The sequence below is a fragment of the Acromyrmex echinatior genome, chromosome 16 (genome assembly GCF_024713525.1).
Source record: "Acromyrmex echinatior isolate Ae372 chromosome 16, ASM2471352v2, whole genome shotgun sequence".
In the NCBI taxonomy this organism is placed as follows: domain Eukaryota; kingdom Metazoa; phylum Arthropoda; class Insecta; order Hymenoptera; family Formicidae; genus Acromyrmex; species Acromyrmex echinatior.
The window spans coordinates 8,632,506-8,653,300 of NC_141867.1; the positions used below are offsets into that span (position 1 = coordinate 8,632,506).

Sequence of the window (20,795 nt, forward strand, 5' to 3'; positions counted from 1 at the left end):
GAAGCAAAATGGATCAGCTTTGCTTGATGAACATAATCTAGTTGAGCAACATAATCCATGTCAAATCGGGCACTTATAAAACATCATTTTTATTCTATTTATTTAAATTTATACTAACATATTTTACAGATAAAAATATGAGATACATGTTTTGCAAAAAAAATTTGAGATTTTTTTATGAAGTTCACGCTTGTAAGTTACAGAAATTCATAAAAAACATCATTCATGCGAATATAAATTATCATATCGTTGAAACCATTAGTCGTACAAAAAAATGTAAGAGATGTTAGAAAAATGAGAAAAGACTAATGGTTTCAACGATTTTAAAGATCTTAAAGGAGCATTCATGAAGAAAGAAACTATCAATAATCTTTCATTAAAAATTTTGAAAATATGTATTTTTATGTTATTTTTAATGCTGAATTGAATGGTATGAAAAATAACTTACTTACATAACAATTTAAGATCTTTAAAATCGGTCTGTTTTTTGTACGATTAATTTCGACAATATAATAATTTGAATATTCGCATGGGTGATGTTTTTTAAGAAATTTCTGCAATTTACAAGCTTGAATGACTTCACAAAAAAAATCTCAAATTTACGAAACATGTCTTATATTTTTATGTAGAATGTCAGTAAAAAAAAAAAGAATAGAAATAATGTTTAAAAGCACCCGGTTTAACATGGAATGCCTAATACATAATCATTAGTGTGCGCGCCGAATTAATTTTTCGGACTTATAAACGCAATTAAACTACAGTAATATCACTAATTTATTGACAAGCTACTTTAATTAATGGTTGATACTTGAGACTAATTTGAAGACCAAGGTTTTTGCAATAAATTTACTTACATTTTTTTAGCATATTTTAACATTTTTTTAACGGGATGATTGAGCATCAAATTATTAAAATAGTTTGTCAATTTAATTTGTGATATTACTTCAGTAATTTAATTGCATTTATAATTCCGAAAACTAATTCGACACGCAATGCGAATGACTACAAATATGGTATATGTGTATGTATATATATATATATATATATATATATATATATATATATATATATAGTATAATAGTATAATAATTATAGTATAATAATTCAAATTGAATTATTTAAGGATTAAAAGTGTAGCTTTGACCGTTAGGGCCGTTACTCCTATTCTTTGTTGCTGAATTTTCAAATGCATGGTCCAGTAAGATTCTTATTGTTTAATTATTCAGATTGAATTCGGGTTGAATGCAATTTTCATGATAGTCTTGATATAAAAATAATTTCCAAGCATGTTATTAAATTTTTGTTACTCATATATAAAACTTTTAACCAATGTATCTATTTTCTTTAATAACTATCGCAAGAAAATATCATTATAATCATTATAATCAACACCTTTTTTAAATCGTTAATTATTTGAAAGTATTCGTTTTGTGTGTGTGTGTGTGTGTGTGTGTGTGTGTGTGTGTGTGTGTGTGTGTGTGTGTATTTTTAATAATATTTTTTGCATTTGTTTTCATACGTTCAATATATCGAAAAATATAAGAAGTCTAATGCGGTCAGTTTTCAAATATCGTCCCGTATCGTCTTAACGTGTCTGCATTGATAAAGGTGGGGATTTCTCACTAGGGAACAGGCTTACAAAAGTTTAGGGAGGGAAACTTTGCGCCGGTATTGATATTGATTGCGAGCACACGGGACTGGTACCGGACAGTTAGAAGTGAAACGTACGTCGAACAGGAGGACAATCGCTAAGTAAAATAAAAGAGAAATGCCTCCCGGGTGTGAAGAGATTCGTGACATGTTGGAAAAGAACAATCTCATCGAACAAGCCGTTCCGAAGAAATCACCGAAGCTCTCCGCGCTATGCGGTGCGTGTTTCTCCACTCTTCCTCTGATTCTCCTAGAACACCTTAAAATATCTTACAAATATCTTACACAGTAAAATTTTTGAACTCATAAAATTTTTGAATTTCATAAAAGTGAGCGAGAGAGAGAGAGAGAGAAAGAGAGATCATCATATTATCGTGACACATTATTAATATTCTTAAATTTTCGATTCCTGACGAAAGTCTTTAAAGTAATCCTCCGACATCGACGATGCACTGTCGTAGGTGAAGTGTAGCAGGTGTAGGTTGAGTGTAGTGTCAAAATGTCAAGAATAACAATCTTTGTAATATATTATGTCCTTAATAATATATCAATCTGAGAGACACGAGGATGTTATGATCAACAAGCTAGCTAATATATTCTCAGCAAACGAGACTGGATTAAAATGGATTGAAATTTTTTCCTATCCAAATGCGTATTTTAAATAACGAATACTTTTTTTTGGATTTAATTGGATTCAATTGGATTCAATTAGATTCAATTAGACGCAATTGGATTGAAAAACTGCATTTCCTATTCAAAATTTTGAATTGAACAGTATTTACAATTGTGTTTGTGTGCACAGAAAAAACTAATATTATTTTTAGATTGAAAGGCATAGAGATATGCTCCATGCAATTCCTGTAAATGAATAAAAATGCGTTCAGAATTGAAAAACATTCATTTTAACATTCGTGAATCAATATTTTTGAAAATCTGAATCCATTTCAATTCATTTCAATCCATTCTCGTTTGCTGTTTGACGATCATGTTGCAAACACTTTAGTCATCAAGAAAATCTGCTATCGATGATAATTTTGTTAACGATATTATGTAAATGTAAATGTGAAAAAGGATGAAAGAATTTTATATGCAGTGTATCTCTCTCTCTCTCTCTCTCTCTCTCTCTCTCTCTCTCTCTCTCTCTCTCTCTCTACACACACACACACACACACACACACACACACACACCTATATACTATATATATATGGAATGACGATTGCTCAATTCATCTAATACACTATCAATAGACAAAGTTTTAAAATCCGTCCAAATTAACAAGAATCATTGCATGCATTGATGTCATAGGAAACAGAAGAAACATAATTCGAAAGAAACATCCCAGCAAACGAGAATGGATTGAAATAGATTAAAATGGATTCAGATTTTCAGAAATATGGATTCATTAAATGTAAAAATAATCTTTTAATCCTGAATGCATTTTTATTCATTTATAAGAATTGCATGAAACAAATGTCTATTCCTTTTCAATCTTAAATGCATTTTAATTCATTTATAGGAATAGTATGGAGTATATTTCTATGTTTTTCAATCTTAAAATACAATAATATTATAATATTTTGTGTGCATCGTGAATGCGCTCAATTCAAAATTGTGAATAGGAAATGCAGTTTTTTAATTCAGTTGAATCTGAAAACAATATCGGTCACTTCTGTGCATCGTGAATATTGCTGAATTTAAAATTCTGAATAGGAAATGCAGTTTTTTAATCCAATTGATTAAAAAAAAAGTTTTTCTTTTAAAATGGACCATGAATGCTATTCAATTCAAAATTGTGAGTAGAAAATCCATGGTTTCATTTAGAAATGCATCATGAATGCTATTTTATTCAGAATTATAAATAAGAAATTTTTCGTTTTAATTCAACTGACAATGAGTTAAAAAAAAGTTATATCGTAAAAATATATTATGAATTCTACTTCATTTAATAGTTAAAAGAAACATAAAAAGAACTATAAATACGTAAATATATACAATAAATGTTACATACATAAATTCCTTAATTAATAAATTAATCGCTTTTATGTATATTTTATATTAATGCGTTTCTTTTATTATATCGCAAGCATATATTTTTTTGTATAAAAGTTTTAAAATAAACTTTTACATGTATAAAAATTTTTTATATCCAATCTATTTTTATGGATTTAAAATATGGATTCGGATGGATTGAAAATTTCCAATCCATTTCAATCCATTTTTTTTGTTGTAATTAATTATGTAATTCTTAAAATTAATAACGTAATCTGTTGACAAATGTATTTAGATAAGTAATTATCTAATACAAATGATTTCACTGATTGTACTAATAAGAATTATACAAAAGCATATACATTCATATATGTACATACATATACATTCATTTTCTCTTACAATATTTAGTGACAAAAAGCGACCTTACGTTTTATCGTGGTATCTTATACATAATAATATATAAAATACCAAGGCCCGATAAACAATTTTTCATGCATGAATATGTATAAATTTGTATAAACATACATAAATATTCATAAACATGCATAATCTTATGAGATATGTTCGTACGTATTTCACATGATTATTTATACACGCATATTCATAAATATATACTCTCTTTCTTCTATAAAATTATTTTTTAATGTAATAGAAATATTAATATGAAAACATGAAAAATAATTAAAGGGATAATTTTCGCAGTGTTTGTTTTAGAAAAAATAAGAAAAAATTGGTCATACACAATTATACATAATTTTGTATATAATTATATTAAATAACAGTAAAATTAAGGCTAACGAGAATCAGCGCGAAAATCGGTACGCATAAATATTCATATAAAATAATTCACAATAATAAATATGCAGCTTTATTATGAATTCTTGAACATTTCCACTCTCTTTGGAGTCATCCTCAGCAAAGTTATACGTATTCACGCTCAATATTAGTTAAATGATCTGTCCATAAATTACTATCAAGTTCCTAAAACTGTAGCGGAATCTCAAACAGACGTCAACCATGTCATGAAGTTTTGACGTCTGTTTGATAAATTAATTCATAAATGTCTATATCAATATTTATTTTTATAGTTAGATGAATCGACAATATGCATTGAATTAAGAGACAAATCTCTCGATTTAGAAGGCACTACTTTATCAGCTAATAAACAGCTGTATAACTTGTTAAAAAAACTCTTTGTTCTCTTTCCCCTTTCCCTTTTTTCTTTCTTTTCTCTTTTTATAAATTAATGCTTATTCAATATAATGTAATCATACATTCGTTATTCTTTATCGTTTTCCCGCGAAACGCCATGGTTATCGTTTATTTTGACGTTTCAATTTGATGTGCCGTTCTCACGTATATTTCTCTTGTGCACGGAAACTTCTTCATCTCACACTTTTTAGTCAATCGTCGGCATCGGTCGCGAAAGTTGCGTTGCACATCGCCGAACAGAGTCGTCAAAATTTCTCAAAGGGCATAATACAATATATCTGTGAATAAAAGAATATTTGTGTAAATTTTGTGCTCTTTCAATTCAAAATGTGAATTTTATTTGACAATCTCAATTACGAAATGTGAGAGATTTTAGAGTTGAGAAGAAAATGGATTGTTAACAAGATGGAATGATCGAATTAAGTAAGTATATACATATATAGAGCACAAGATATCTTATTAATTAAAAATTAAGAGAGTGTAGAGTTAAATTAATCCTTTATTGTGGAATCTGTTAATCAAAGAGCTTCTTTTCCATTGATACATTCATTTTTTTATATTGTATTTTGTCTCTTGTTAATCTTCAAATCCGTGAAAAATAACTACATTAAAGAAAATGAATATAAATTAGAGGATATTATAAATTATCTTTAAATACAAAATTAGGTTTATAATTATTCCTTAATTTTTTATTACATATTTTAGATTGCTCTTAAGAAATGAATTATTCTATTATAATATTGGCTATATAAAAATCTTGTATGTATTTTATATTATCTAATAATAAATAAATGATTGTTGTACATTGTAACTTTGTAAATTGCAACATTTTTTATCTACGTACAATCATGTAATCTAGTATTAAAAGTTTTCAATAAACATTAGATAAATTGATGATAAGAGTTTCTACGAATCGATATCTTATTATACATTAATTATTATTTCATAACGTCTTAAATACACGAGGCGGAATTACTGTACCAATTTCCTAGCATTCTGTAATGTCTAAAAATAGATAAATATCCTATGTCTAAGTTTCTCGTTCTTTCTTTTATTTACTAATTTCAAAATTCATAATAAAATAATTAAAATATTAGGTGTTGGAATTAATTCGTAGCGTTTTACAAGTGATGGGAAGTACTTTCATTAATGTATTTTTTAATGCTCATGTGAAATAAATAACATTCTTTCATTAAAAAACGCTACGAATTAATTCCAACACCTAATATGTTAAAAAAATATGTTAAAAAAAATGTTGAAAAAGAAAATGTTCAAGAACCATGAAGCATGCACGTAGTTCCGATTTTTGAAATGACGAATTCAATTCTTGGAACGATATGTCTTGGCAACATCTTCGAATCACTCATGCATTTTTACTTTCTTCTACCTTTCGCAGAGGTAGATACTCTCAATAGATAACGATTCGCTTAAGCTCGGTCACTTGCTCGTGCCAATGTAACAGGCTGTAATAGACCAAGATTGTGATAAATGAACGGTGAATTAGTATTGGCTGATTGACCGGCCGACCTTCCGTTTGCAGGCGCACGTTATATATGAGCACCGGCCAATCTCTTCTGTCATCTCTCCTGTCATGCCGTGTAAACCTCAAAGTCGGTGATTAATTCAATACTGTTCCATTGAAAGGGTTTCCTTCATTTGAATGGTTTTAAGACCCATCGAAAGGAGATTTTTGAAAATAAATGAAAATGGAAGGTTTTTTACTAATGCAAATTACAAAATACGTATACTCTATTCGGCGAAAGAAAATTATCGATTTGCGTTTCGAAACTTTATTCAAGAACTCGAGTAACTAATACGGTGTCTACAACAGAAATCATAGCGTAGGATCACAAGTCGTAGAAAATTGATCAATTATAATCGATTCTTCTCATTATTATTCTCGATTATTCAACTATGATTGATTAATTTTCTACGAGCTAAGATTGTAGCTACGAGCACCATTGTAGATACCGTGTTAAGTCTAAATATACAGGATGGTATGAATATATGGCCCCCACTCGTCCCGAGCAAGTAGAGCGGACTAAACTGAGTAGAAAAGTTTCCTCCTATTTTGCAATGCTTGCAATAATTAATGAGATATTAACATTTAAAAATAGCCGTATACGCACATCCTCCCGACCTATTATTGCCGAAAATACGACGAATACATCGAACCGCGAGGAGCGGGGCTTACCGTCGCGAGCCTCTAAGCTCGAAAATATCATTTTTAATTTTTCTTTTATTTGATGGTATATTTACAGATAAAAGTATGAGTACTCAAAAAAATTTGAGTCGTACAAAAAAATGCAAGAAATTATTTGAGATCTTTAAAAATGCAAGAGACCAATTTTAAAGATTTTAAATAATTTCTTGCATTTTTTTTGTACGACTAATGGTTTCAACGATATAATAATTTGAATCGCATGAGCGATTTTTTTATGAATTTCTGCAACTTACAAGCGTGAATAACTTCACAAAAAAATCTCAAATTTTTTTCGCGAAACACGTGTCATATTTTTTAGCATTTTCTGTAGAATATGTCGGCAAATTAAAAAAAAATTTTTAAATGACAAAATTCCAAAGGTATCCGGTTTGAAGTGGAATGTCTGAGGCACATTCGCTCCATAAAGGATTGATTATGTATTTTTAAACATGAGGTGAAAATTATAAAAGTGGGCGAATTTACTAGATCAATTTATTTGAAATTCAATGAAATTATTAGGTGTTGGAATTAATTCGTAGCGTTTTACAAGTGATGGGAAGTACTTTCATTAATGTATTTTTTAATGCTCATGTGAAATAAATAACATTCTTTCATTAAAAAACGCTACGAATTAATTCCAACACCTAATATAAATATGAGTAAATTTGCTAATTTATATAATTTTCACATGTGATTTTCATTTCAAAATACACAAACCACTCCCAGATATGCTTGGGATCAGATGTGAACTGTATTTCCTCTGTTATTGATGGAAGGTTTTATCACGCATCATTGAAGGATTTTCGTGCTTGCGCGAAAGACCTGATTTTCAGCGACCTGATGGAACAACATTGGGTTAATTAGTTCAAAGTGGCTTCCCATCCGCGTCACCGTAACGGTGTGCACAAGAGATTCTCCGAACACTCGAATATTTATAAACCAAGTACGACAATAAATTATTGTCCTGCTTAGTTTATATACAATATATTCGAGTGTCATATTCGAGTCGTGACATTAGGATTAAACTCGACTCATTCGCATAGTGAATTACCTTGCAATATTTACTATTTACCTGCGTTGATTATTTTCCTCGTCGCTAAAAATGTGACTTCGTTCCGAGTGATCGAAACTCGTTTTGCTGAATCTCTCTCATTATTGCATTCTTAGTCATAGTTATTTTGCGGCGTCGGTCGAAGGAAGGCATTCAAACTTCGTTTTTGTCAGTCTGAAGTAAGTCGCAAATTTTAACGATTCAGTATGGATATTTCTTAATCGATTATTAGAAATCACGCAATCACATGCAAGGTACAAAGTGTCTTACTTCAATCAGTTGATGCGATATTCGAATCGGATTTAATTCGTCAAAATATAATCCTACAATAACTCTAACGATATTTTAAAGAATTTAAAGATTTATTTTGAATAAATCTGCGCCAAAAAATGCATATTCTCTCACTCAGCTCTTTATCTAATTACTTTGAAAAAAGGACTAAATTCGCACGTAAATACTTTTATTTTAGCATTATTCTCCGTGTTTGTATTATTCCTTGTGTGTAAGAGAATTAGAGATGACATATTTATATCAAAAATATATTTTTTTGCCTTCGCGCGTTTTAATTTGATCAGCTGTCAAGACAAATTGGATAGCTTAGGTAACTGTTAGGTTAGGTTAGGTGCTCTCAGATCACGCATATTTGTCGTATCATCGCGACCGTATCTTTCGAGGATGGTGCTCTCGTTCACAGGATTGCCTTCTTCGAAACGACTACTGTTGCTCTTTTTACAATGCTCGCTATGTAAGTCGTCCACTGAAAAACTATCGAGACCATCTCGCAAGTGTGGAATCAATTTTCGATAACGTGGTTTCGTTGTTATCAAAGCATGTTACAAGGTGTCATTACATTACACATGCTCATTGCAATAACGGTTAATTATTATTAGATCTAAAAACGTTTGAAATTTATAAAATTTTATAAACTTGGAAGAAAAAAATCGAATCTTCTAATTTATCAGATTAATTAATATTTTACACTTATTAATTCAATATTTAAAAAATTATATAATTAGAAATATGTTGATAAAATTTCAAAAAAGTATTCCAGAAGCACATAATTATTGATTATGCTGATATATAGAAAAGAAAAATGTAATGAATGTTCTGTTCGATCGTAGTAAGGCGGAAGTGGTCGCGGAAATGTTGCACATGCGCTTGCTCGTCCAAGCGCGACAAAGCATGCGCGGTCCTTTTCGGAGAATAATTACATTTATTAAAGCATTAATCATTGGATCACGCTATGTTCAGAATAGCGTGATTGCATGTTCCTGCTATGTACCGTTTTCAGGTTGAATTGGCTGCCCACTCGTTATTTGTTAAGAGTCATCGTAGGCGCGCGGTTCTCCGTTATCTCTTGAATCTATTCCAAGAATTTTTCTTTTTGACGCGTATCTCTTTATCTGATTGCCCATTTTCTTGAGTACGTTCTATCTAACAGCCTCTCCAAATTCAATTTGATCTTTGTCAAACTCAATTCGCATATTTAATTCACGTTCTTTTCAATAAATATAAGAGAAATATCATTGATTCCTCATCATTTCAGGTCACCGCACAATGGTGAGCAAACTCTGGTGTCAAGAGATTGGCCACAGGTGGAGACAGGTGGCTAAACAGGAACCACCACAGGCGCGTGTGCTGTCCGAACCGAAGTGCCAATCGTACGTGGCTATTTGGTATCTATACTACCGTTGGATCATCTTCCTCGTCTGGGCCGCTTTTGTCATATGTTCGGTATTTGAATTTGGCAGTTATAAACCACTAATGCAGTATGAGAAATGGCCAATCTATCTGACCAACTGGGACATAGCTCTGGGCTTTACACAAGCGCTGATTGGCGGTATCCTTGTGTCGAAGCGATGGCGATTACAGAAGATATCCGGCTTTGATCCTTGCAATCTCAAATTGGAGTCCACTGAACGACTATATTGGTTTCTGTACGTTGTCACGACCAACATGGCAATTGGCGTAACGGTGTGCTATTGGCTCACCGTATATAATCCAGCGATTCATCAGGTGGACCCGCTCAATATCATGATGCACGTGTGTAACACCGTGCTGATGCTGATTGATCTATTTGTTACCAACATACCGTTCCGTCTGCGAAACTTCTGGTGGTGTTTATCGATCGTTATGTTCTATGTAATCTTCTCAGTGATTTACTATCTTGCTGGCGGCCTTGACAAATATGGTTATCACTACATCTACAAAATCCTTGATTGGAAGAAGCCGTTGCGAACGTCACTCGTTTGTATTGGCGGTTTCACATTCGTAACAGTGCTGCATTGCATCACTTGTTTGTTGGCGAACATCAGAGACCGGATCTATCGCAAGACTATCGAGAAAATCAACAAATCTGTGCAGATAAATATGAGTGATAAACCGCTTCCAGAAAAACCAACGGAAGTAGTCTAATCATTAAAAATTTATTTAGAAATATAATTTGATTTAATATCCTCAGCACATAAAGTCCCAAAGCGTGGAATAATCTAATATTCGGTAAGTTGAAACGAAACGTGTTTTCTTGACATGATTGTATCTACGAATAGAGTCTTTCTGGTGAGCTTTCTGTGACCATTCAACTTGCTTGTAAAAATGAGAAAATATTAATAGGAAGTTAACAGTGATATATATAATTTTGAGTTTCGTCCTTAGCAATATTTCTAGTAAATTAGAAAAATATAATTGCTAACGATATCAATCAGTATACTGATTAGAGATGGGCGATACAGCGCCAATATTTTAAATATTGATAAAATATTTACAGACTTTTTTCCTCGTTATTTTGTACCGATATTTCATCTTTCGATATTGATGTATCGATATTTGAAAAGGAATATGCGACTTCTGACACGGTCCGTTAAGTCCGTGTTAATTTAGTGCGAATTGAGATTGGATTGAAACTTTCATTATTTATTATATTTATTATATTTTATATATATATATATATATATATATATATAATATATATTATATATATATATATATCCCAATTAATACTATATATAATATTTATATACACTACTAATTGCAAATAAAAATAACATAATTTTTTAAAACTCTGATTGAAATAGTTATTCAAAAAGATTGATGGAATAGTCTTAAAAACAATCTCATCATTATTTTTGCAAAAAGATTGATTTTTTGCGATCGATACGCATAAAATGCTTAAAAAATAGAAATATCGAATCCACATTGATATCATCAATATCGCAAATTATTCAACCGGTATTTTGGTATATCAATATTTCTGCTTATGATACATTGCTTATGATACAAAATGTAGAGGTTTTTTTTTTTATATCACTCATCCCTATTGATTATTATTTCCAAATGGAAATTACATTCCACGCAAATTACTCGTATATTAGAAATTATTTTAATTATAATATCGCCTATAATTAATAAGCCTAGCTAATAATATTTATGGACGCTTTAATTCGGTTATTATAATCGTCATTGTTCTAGATACGTTCAATTATTTGCTATTTACATAGAACAAATAAAAGTTCATGTAAAATAGTAGTGTTTCTTTTTTCTTTAAATAGTTGTAAAAATTTCAATGAAGAAAACAGAAACAGTAATCACACAAGTATTTTAATTACATATGAATTGTACGAATTAATATTTTTACTTAGTTTGGTGTTTTATTTATATATATATATATATATATATATATATATATATATATATATAATTTTTATCAGTCTAAATATAAAAATGCGTTTAATGTTTTTCAATGTTATAAAAATAATATGTGAGATAAATAATATTACAAATGTATGTATACATATATATATATATATTATTTATCTTACATGTTACTTTTATAACATTGAAAAACGTTAAACACATTTTTATATTTAGACTGATAAAATTACATTTTGCTTAAACGCATTATTAAATTAATTCAAATTACGTGAACATCGTATCCTTTAAGATATAAACGTTCTTTTGTATTAGCTGGTATCATTAATAACATTATTTATAGAACCAAGATTATAGGTATTTTACTCTTATATCGAAATTTAGGATTTAATAACATATAATAATTAATAAATTAGTGATTGTCTTTATTGTAAATTAGTTAGAAATTTCGATACGATGCTAAACGAAAAGTATGTAAAAGCAAGATGCTTACATAAGGCTGCACATACAATCCGAAATAATTAATATACCATAATTTGATTTGAAGAAAGATTCATTATTATAGAGCTCAACACAATGTTCGTTCCATGCGAGAGTTCCTATCTAGCTAAACTTTTATTATGATGCGTTTATATGATTATTGTATATGTAGCCAATTATCTTTTTCAACTGTTTGATAAAATATAGCACATGTAGATAAATTCGCAGCATAAAACAATTAAGAATTGTAAAATATCCTTTTGTATATTCCATTTTTATACACTTTTTTATTACCACGTGCTATAGAGATTATTGTAGAGTAATTTAATATCACTATTTTTAGAAAAAATATATGTCATATAAACTTTCCATAACATGATATAATATTATTGAATTGTATCATGAATGCGAGGATTTTATAAATACATGCGCGCGCGCGCGCGCGTGTGTGTGTGTGTGTGTGTATACTGTATATTATAAGAAAAATTGAAACGCTGAAAAAAAATAGATGAATAATGAATTACTTGTAAACTGTATGATTTCGAAAAGCATGTTATAATCGGATAGCGATAGCAATGAAGTACACAGATGGTGATTTTTATGGAAAAATATCAACGATTTATTAATAAAATAACGATTTAAAGCGATTATGAGCCGCGTAGTACAAATGAATATCAGGCTGAGGCCAGCTCCTGGATCACAGATCGTGTTAAAATTATTTATATATATATATATATATATATATATATATATATATATATATACACACATACACACACGCGCGCGCGCGCGCGCATGTGTGTGTGTGTAGTGTATATACATATATATTTTATATGTATGTGTGTGTGTGTGTATGTGTGTATATATATATATATATATATATATACACACACACACACACACACACACACACACATACATACATACATACGTATACATACCACAAAAGCTATGTTTAATATAATAACGATCATCATTATTCAAAATTATCACTATTATGCCATTCTTAAGCTACGTTTAAAATATTTATGATTATCACGTCATGTTCAAAATAATTATACAGCAATCACTTGATCGAGAGCACTTTATCACGAAAAATCATTCGGAACCATGATAGTAAAAATCATCACTTGCGTCCATCACGAAAATCACTCGAGACCGCGCAAATTACTGGCACTCTCGAGCGGACTTGAATCTAATAACAGCACCTGATATTCCGTACCTGCCACATCGTCTTGATAGTACATCGACGGTAGCTCTTCTGTGAGCAACAGACCTTCGCTCAAATCATCACTTGTGCCCAATACAATGTCCGACGTTTCCGTTATTATCGAATTCGTCAATGTACTGTCCTTCTTCAATTTAGACCAATCAGAATATGTTAGATCTGTCCTTGCTGAACCCTGCTCCTTCACTGATACAGTTTCCTTGTTAATCTGCTCATTTTGGAATGATTCCGAGCTCTTCAGCAAGGTATTGAAAGGTGGCGGTTCCGGTTCTGGCAAACAATGATCTGTTTTTGACGAGAAGGTATCAAGAATAACGGCATCGCACGGAGTCACCATGACCATTTGTTCTTCTTCGACGATAGTGGATGAACTTGGCGAACTGTGCACGGTACATAAAACATAATCTATATCGACATCGTTCGAAGACGGTTTAGTCAATAAATCGTCGCATTGTATGCCATGTACTTTTAACATGTGCTCACGAAGAATCGTTTCGCTGCTGATTAAATGTCCGCATATCTCTATCGGACAACGATACAGCCACTCCATTTGGTCCTCATCCTGGGAACATGTACTGGCACTCTGCTTCTCAATTTCGTTTTCCTTCGCGATAATCTCTGCGGCATTTATCAGTTCCGTGTTCCATCGCTTCGACTTGCTTGACGGCTTCACTCGCGAATAATGAGATTCTTTTGTTTTCATACGTTTTTGATTACCAGAAGTGCGCTCAAACATATCATTGGCTACGTTTTCAGGTTTAATCTGCTGATGTTTTTTGATGTGTACATACAAGCTGCTCTTGGCAGAGAATCGGGCATCACACACGAAGCATTGGAAAAAGCGGCCTTCCGTGTGTGTTAACCGGTGCTCCTTCAGATGTTCCGAGCGCATAAATGCCTTGCCACAATCCGGCACGTCGCACACAAATTTACGCTCGTTCGTGTGCTTCTTTTGGTGGCGCTTAAGCTTACTGGATGATGAGAAAGCCCATTTACAGTCTTGAAAAGTACAAGGATATGGTTTATAGCCGGTATGAGACCGCATGTGTGCTTTGAGTCGGCAAGGCTTGTCGAAAATCTTGCCACAACCCGGCCATGAACACTTGATATCCACTTCCTTATAGCTATGTGATCGTTGATGAGACGTCAATGCATTGCTACTGTAGTAACGTTTGCCACAACCTTCATGCTGACACACATAAGGTGCATGGCGTTGGTCGTGCGACTTCATGTGTAGTTCCAATGCTCGTTTCGTCTGAAATTTCTCACCGCAGTCTGGCACCTGGCACACGATTCGATTGGGACGATTGTGCAACTTCGCGTGGCTCCATAGATTGTAGACGGTAGTGAAACGACGATTGCAGCCTTCCACCTCGCACACATAATCCTTACGCTTCAGATGTGTCTCCTTGTGTCTTTTCAGCTTGAACTCTGAATAAAAGGCCCAAGTGCAGCCCTCAAAGTCGCACTGCAAAAATATAGCCAATTAAAACAATTGTGAAATGAAAAAAAGAACACGCTTATATGCTGAGTAATTTTAAGAGCTAGTTCACAAAATTAACTTTAAACACTTTTATTTTATTTTATTTGCTGCAAAATTTATATCACTGCGACAAAATAGATTAAAGAAAGAAGATAAATATCATATCTTTTTATATACCTTAAACGGTCTAACTCCATAATGGGCCAACAAATGACCCTTCAGAGTGTACAATCTACCGAATTGTCTGTTGCAGCCGTCTCGTGGACAGAGCCACACCTTGTCGTGTTCGGTGGCGCACAAAGGTTGCAGGCTATCGTCGGTGATACCTAATTCTTCCAGTGCATTGGATATAACAATTTCATATTGATTACTTGGATTACTATCGGTACCGTATTCAACTGTGCCATTCCAAACTGTGGCCGAAGTATCTATCTTGGGCAATTTTGGAAAATTGCCTGTTGCTTCAATCAATTCCGAAGTCTTGCCTTGATAGATCTGTTTCTCTGTGCCAGTATTGATAACAATCTGTGTCATGTTGGAGGTTTTGTCAGTAGATATAGCGACTACAGCCATCATGCCATCCTGTGAGTCTGTGTCAACGGCAAAGCTTTTGCCATTAATATGCTTATCAAACTTCTTCTCTATTCGTTCTGTCATTTGTCGACGTTTCTTGATAATACGAGGTTCGAGTTTTGTCTTCTTCAATTGTTCTATTACCATACCGTGTGTATCTATTTCCATGGAATTTGTCATGGTATTTGATGAACTCTCCTCCATCGATGGTAGAGTCCCAATGAAGAGCTCCGAAGAATTTAACGAAGATTGTACTACAGTTTCCTGTTCTATCTTTATTTCTTCTTCCTCTATTTTGTTTACGACTATATTCACTGGTAGTTGATTGAGAGTAACCTGTGTGGATTTCTCACAGAGTGTCTCATTGTTCTGCATAGGAACTCCTATTTTTGAAGTATTTTGTTCGACATCGTGATTTTCTACACTTATCATTGACTGGCTGCTCGCAGACGGCAGAATCTCACCAGCCACTATCATATCATCCGGCGTGAGAGTCACTAGTGGATCCAAATGATCCAGCTGGAACTCTGGTAGTATAAACTCGTCGACGACCTTCTCGCATGGTGGTTCCAGTAATCGATTATCGCTGTGCGTCAGATCTTGTAATATTGGATCATAACTTGACGACAGATTAAGCTTCTTAGTGTCTGCCAAATCGATGTCGATGGACAGACCATATGGATCTTTGCTCAGAAAACAGCCATGTGATAGCACCTCTTCACCCAGATATCTATCTACGCCTTCTACCATCTTGGTTGCGTCCAAGTCCATACTTGATGGCACCGGCGGTTCCGTGCTACGCATCTTAAGCCATTTCTCAAAGTCAGCTACCGTCTCAACGACGTCAACACCTTTTCCAGTCACCGTTTGTTGCCAATTCTCATTTCTTCTTGTTCTTTGATCCCTCTTACTGACCTCTTCCGTTCTCGATGAAGCAAAAAGAGCATCAACAGGTACGTATTCCGTTCCTTCGCTCTCGGAACTAATCCTCTCGCGACTATGTCGTCTGGATGTACATGCGGTGATGGCGGCAGTTCCTTTACAAGACATTTGTGGTCTGCTCCGTGGCCGGCACTGCGGAGGAAGCCCACGTTGGTGTGGAGCGATAACGACATTCGACAGAACATTATATTTTTTTCACGGCAAGAAGGGGCTCCGTTCCAGGAGCCCGATGCTACGACTCGTTGCACGTGCAATTGTCACCGAGCGTCTCGAAGCGAGCACCATTTTTCTTACCAATTGTTTCTGCGGCAAAACGCAATACTAAGATGCAATCCGTTTCTCTAAATCTCTACAATCCGCACCTTATACCGAGCAATCGCAAGTCGCCGAGGATCGCGCGGTGCGAATTGTCGAAGTCAACATAACCTCTTACCATGTACTGCTGTGGCGGGCAGACTAGGCAGCGATGTGTCGGATCGATATAGCGGTTATGTCCGATAGGGAGACTCGTCCGGTGATAACGACAGGGAGCGAGGTTGTTTCCTCCGGCGTTTGCCGAGTTTTGCTCGTGACCACGAGGTAAATATTTACGCGCGACTCGCTAATTATACTCTCTTTCTACAGATAACAATAAAGAGAAAATGATAAAACAATCAACAATCAACGGGCAAACTGACGCGCACAGCTAGCTCGCAGCCACAGCCGCAGCTGAGCCATCTAGTGGCACTCACGATTATCTTATGACGCGTCAACGTCACGGTAACAAAGATCTGTTCTTTCTGACGTATTCTTTAAGTCTATTCTACAATGTGCTCTTTGTTTCTTATTTTTTGCTTTTTACTTCTTGATTTTTTCCCTCTTTACAACCGTATGGTATAAACGTTTTATCGACGAAAAATTGCATTTCTTGCTATGTATTTCTTGTTTCTTCTGAAGTTCAATAACTTTTATTTCGGGCGACATAAAACAAAAAATCGGATAAGAAGCAAAAAGACAAGATGTAAAAAATAATAAAAAGCAAGAAACAGAAAACAAAAGGCACATTGTAGAATAAGCTTTAGACTAATTCTACAATGTGCTTTTTGTTTTCTATTTCTTGCTGTTGTCTCTTGTCTTATTGAAAAAGGCAAGAGACAAACAGAGACTAACAGCAAGAAATAGGAAACTAAGAGCACATTGTAGAATTAGTCTTAACATCTTGTCTTTTTGTTTTATGTCGCCCGAGATAAAAGTTAACGAACTTCGGAACCCATACAGCACAGAAGATTGAAGCAATATTGCTGCAACGTTGCAATATTGCAGATTGCAATGTAACATCGCTACTATAGAAGTATTACAGAAATGTAAATTAACAATATGTCTGCAAAATGTCAGTAATATGCTTGTAATATTCCACAAACATAATATTACAAAACTATAATTCTTTAATTGTTACAATAATAATAATATAAAAATATAAGTTTACAATATTTATGTAGTACAGTCTTTTAGTTTAACAGCCGTTTTTATGATATAATAATTAATATACTTCATTTTATATTTAAATATTTAAAAAATTTATTGATCTATTATTTGACGGCCATTTCATTAGCTAAGTTTTATATTTATTTTAAATATGAAATCAAAAGATTGTATAATAGTTTGGATACAATCAATGCATCATTATCAATGCATCAGATAAGATGATAAGCAATTAAGCTGCTGAAACCGATTTATTGAAATATTAATTATGTGATCGATATGTATTACCTAATGAACGCAAGAATAAACCAGCGCCCGAACTTCATAAATCATATCATCATTTTTTAATCGATTTTAATTAACTCGGAATGGTTTCGAATTAAAAAAAATTACTGCGATTAACTTAATCCATGATTAACTTATCAAGCGACTATATTATTATATTAATGTGGATAATATTTTTGTAGTTTGTTCGGGGCACACACATACATGCTTTATCCTTACGAATAAATTTATCCTTCAAAATTAATATTATATTTATTGAAATATTTTATGGTTTTAAAAAATTGCTTTTGAAAAGTACATACCACTAGAAATATAATATATATATTTGTAGAAAAATTAAAATGAGATATTTATATAGAAATAGTTTTCATTTTGAAGTCTTCATAAAAAATTTATCTAAATACATTACATTACAATATTTCTGGAACATTTTGCAATGTAACAAAAAGAGAACATCTTAATTGTTGGAATTTTTCAACAATGTTTCGCAACCATCATGCATATTGCAATGTTTTAATGAAATCATTCTGCAATATTTCTGCGATCTTTCTGTGTTGTACGGGAAGAAACAGAAAACACGGAGCAATTATCGATAAAATGATTGCAAAGGAGGAAAAAAGCAAGAGATAAAAAGCAAGGAAACACAAAGAGCACATTGTAGAATAGGCCTTTCATTTCAATCTTCTCTTTAACGAAATTTTTTCCTTCAATATCTTGAATTTTATAGTTTTCTTCTATATATATATAGACATATGGAGCAAAATTTCAGAATGTAAAAGGATCATTCATTGCGTATCCATAATTACACAACTTATCGGACTTATCAAACTGAAAAAATTATAAAGGAACTAAAGATCTCACGAAGATGTTTATTACTTATATACTTATAACTATTTATCAGAATTTTTACACTATGGATTTATTTGTGATCTCATATTGGGACATCACTTGGACATCTCTTTTATTAAAATTTTGAGTTGCTTAATTCTCGAATGCATTCGCGGCTTTTCCTGTGCCATCGCCTGATGCAATATCTTCGCTGTAATATCGCGAGCTTCCTTCGAGTCTGATATTGGTACCTTCGATATTTGAGATTTCTCATAGGTCGGAGGATATGATTTAGTATTCTCTGATTTAATGTTTTTTTGATGCTGATTGGTGATCTTCTTGGTATTTAAATTGTTTGCATGCGGCTTCATTTCTTCGTATAATTTTCTAGGTGTTGTAGGTGTAACTATCTTACCCTCGCAAGTTTTATTGTCCTTTTAATAATTAATAATACATTCTTATAATAATATGAAAACAACACATTATAATTATGTCTGTAAAAAATATAAAATATAATATCTCCTTTCCTTAAGCTGTCAATGATTTTCAAATCTGGGAAAATAGTCTTGAAAAGTATAATTATACTGTAACTGAATGTTCTTTGCTACCTTAGGGAAACCTTCTACCATCGCCTTGTTCAACAAAACAGCTGTGGGCAATTTATACGAGGGTGATGACTTAGGGTGTAGTTCTGTAAATCTTGTATTTTTCGATTTAATCGGATCGATTACATTCTTAGATGCCATTTGATAACGCAAATTCTTGGAATTCGGTTGTTCTTGATAATTGGTCAGCTGAGCACGAGGATTCTTTGAGGATTTCTTAGGACCAAATACATATTTCCAAAGAGACAATTTTCGTTTTGCGGGCTTCTTCTGTGTCGATGATGCTCTTTGAATGTTCAAAAAACATATTTTTTTCCTTACTCCTGTTCAGATATATTGAAATAATTATGTTAGAAACAGAGCTTTTTTTAATTTTATTATTTATATAATGGTCCATAAATTTTTTAATAAATTTCACCATAATGTTCAGGTATCTTTGATAGAGTTGATATTGATTGTCTGTTACAACCTTCAATAATATTTTTCTTTGAACAGACAGACTTGGCGTATTGCCACGATTGTTGCCACAAGAAGGGGTTATATTTATTCTTCTGAGAATAAATTAAAAATATATTAACATACTGTTTACATACAGGCATCAAGATCAAGTCTTACGTTTAATGAAAGTAAACCGAAAATTTGGAGTCCGGACCGAAAATGTGCCATCGAGGATAAATAATATTTTACGTTCACAATTACATATTAAAAAATAAAATATGTATATTCTGATATGTACTATTTAGCAATGAAACAAAAAACGATGTGAACTTCATATTGCAAAAATACTCATAATTTTTTTAAAGATTAAAAAAAAATATAAATATATGCACCAATTAGAAAATAAAAAATGTACTCGCTAAGTTTTATAAATATTCATTTACAAATATGTAGTTAATTTTCATAAATTATTGTAAAAGTTCAGTACTTCTTTGTACTAATTTAATTAAATCTCTTAATTCTCAAAAATTCTCAAAAATAAAAAATATATATATATATATATATCAATTAAATGTTAAAATAAGATATAATATTGAAAAAAAAATTGGCCCATGAGGGGATCGAACCCGCGACCTTCGCGTTATTAGCACGACGCTCTAACCAACTGAGCTAATGGGCCAGTTGTACAATACTCTTATCATATTGTTATTATAGT

At 32.3% G+C, this 20,795-nt stretch overlaps 4 protein-coding genes and 1 non-coding gene across 11 annotated transcripts in view; 1 reads left to right on the forward strand and 4 right to left on the reverse strand.

Annotated features, from left to right (window-relative positions):
• The window catches only part of Ca-Ma2d (Ca[2+] channel Muscle-specific alpha2/delta subunit), a 37,714-nt gene extending 20,676 nt beyond the window's left edge, over positions 1-17,038 (reverse strand). For both annotated transcript variants that reach the window (XM_011052469.2, XM_011052468.2), the window contains exon 1: positions 16,897-17,038. The gene's annotated coding sequence lies outside the window, so the exon portion shown is untranslated. The remainder of the gene's footprint in view (positions 1-16,896) is intronic.
• LOC105143900 (protein rolling stone) lies at positions 1,428-10,732 on the forward strand. 5 transcript variants are annotated; one of them, XM_011052460.2, is made up of 2 exons: positions 1,428-1,868; positions 9,656-10,732. In XM_011052460.2, exons 1-2 carry the CDS (start codon positions 1,769-1,771, stop codon positions 10,522-10,524), a joined length of 969 nt encoding a protein of 322 aa, XP_011050762.1. In that variant the 5' UTR covers positions 1,428-1,768; the 3' UTR covers positions 10,525-10,732. The 5 variants fall into 5 exon arrangements, with proteins under 5 accessions (XP_011050762.1, XP_011050764.1, XP_011050767.1 ...); XM_011052462.2 differs by lacking the exon at positions 1,428-1,868 and adding an exon at positions 1,879-5,278; XM_011052465.2 differs by lacking the exon at positions 1,428-1,868 and adding an exon at positions 7,935-8,288.
• On the reverse strand, positions 12,833-17,026 carry LOC105143901 (Zinc finger X-linked protein ZXDB). 2 transcript variants are annotated; one of them, XM_011052467.2, is made up of 3 exons: positions 16,897-17,026; positions 15,126-16,766; positions 12,833-14,933 (listed from the first exon to the last, which is right to left on the reverse strand). In XM_011052467.2, exons 2-3 carry the CDS (start codon positions 16,569-16,571, stop codon positions 13,386-13,388), a joined length of 2,994 nt encoding a protein of 997 aa, XP_011050769.1. In that variant the 5' UTR covers positions 16,572-16,766; positions 16,897-17,026; the 3' UTR covers positions 12,833-13,385. The 2 variants fall into 2 exon arrangements, with proteins under 2 accessions (XP_011050769.1, XP_011050768.1); XM_011052466.2 differs by having other exon boundaries at positions 15,126-16,897.
• Positions 16,897-20,780, reverse strand: LOC105143899 (uncharacterized). Its single transcript, XM_087414872.1, has 4 exons — positions 20,258-20,780; positions 20,061-20,190; positions 19,646-19,965; positions 16,897-19,471 (listed from the first exon to the last, which is right to left on the reverse strand). The coding sequence occupies exons 1-4, from the start codon at positions 20,306-20,308 to the stop codon at positions 19,154-19,156; spliced, it is 819 nt and encodes a 272-aa protein (XP_087270998.1). The 5' UTR covers positions 20,309-20,780; the 3' UTR covers positions 16,897-19,153.
• TRNAI-AAU (transfer RNA isoleucine (anticodon AAU)) lies at positions 20,686-20,759 on the reverse strand. The gene has a single exon. It is a non-coding gene; the product is annotated as a tRNA-Ile (tRNA).
• Positions 20,781-20,795: the final 15 nt, after the last annotated feature.

Coding starts and splice junctions, on each gene's coding strand:
- LOC105143901 (XM_011052467.2), bottom strand. CDS start 16,571: ATGTCTTGTAAAGGAACTGCCGCCATCACCGCATGTACATCCAGACGA. Junction 14,934..15,125: donor ATGGAGTTAGACCGTTTAAG/GTATATAAAAAG, acceptor ATATTTTTGCAG/TGCGACTTTGAGGGCTGCAC.
- LOC105143900 (XM_011052460.2), top strand. CDS start 1,769: ATGCCTCCCGGGTGTGAAGAGATTCGTGACATGTTGGAAAAGAACAAT. Junction 1,869..9,655: donor GAAGCTCTCCGCGCTATGCG/GTGCGTGTTTCT, acceptor TCATCATTTCAG/GTCACCGCACAATGGTGAGC.
- LOC105143899 (XM_087414872.1), bottom strand. CDS start 20,308: ATGGCACATTTTCGGTCCGGACTCCAAATTTTCGGTTTACTTTCATTA. Junction 19,966..20,060: donor AAAGATACCTGAACATTATG/GTGAAATTTATT, acceptor ATATCTGAACAG/GAGTAAGGAAAAAAATATGT. Junction 19,472..19,645: donor TGGTAGAAGGTTTCCCTAAG/GTAGCAAAGAAC, acceptor AATTATTAAAAG/GACAATAAAACTTGCGAGGG.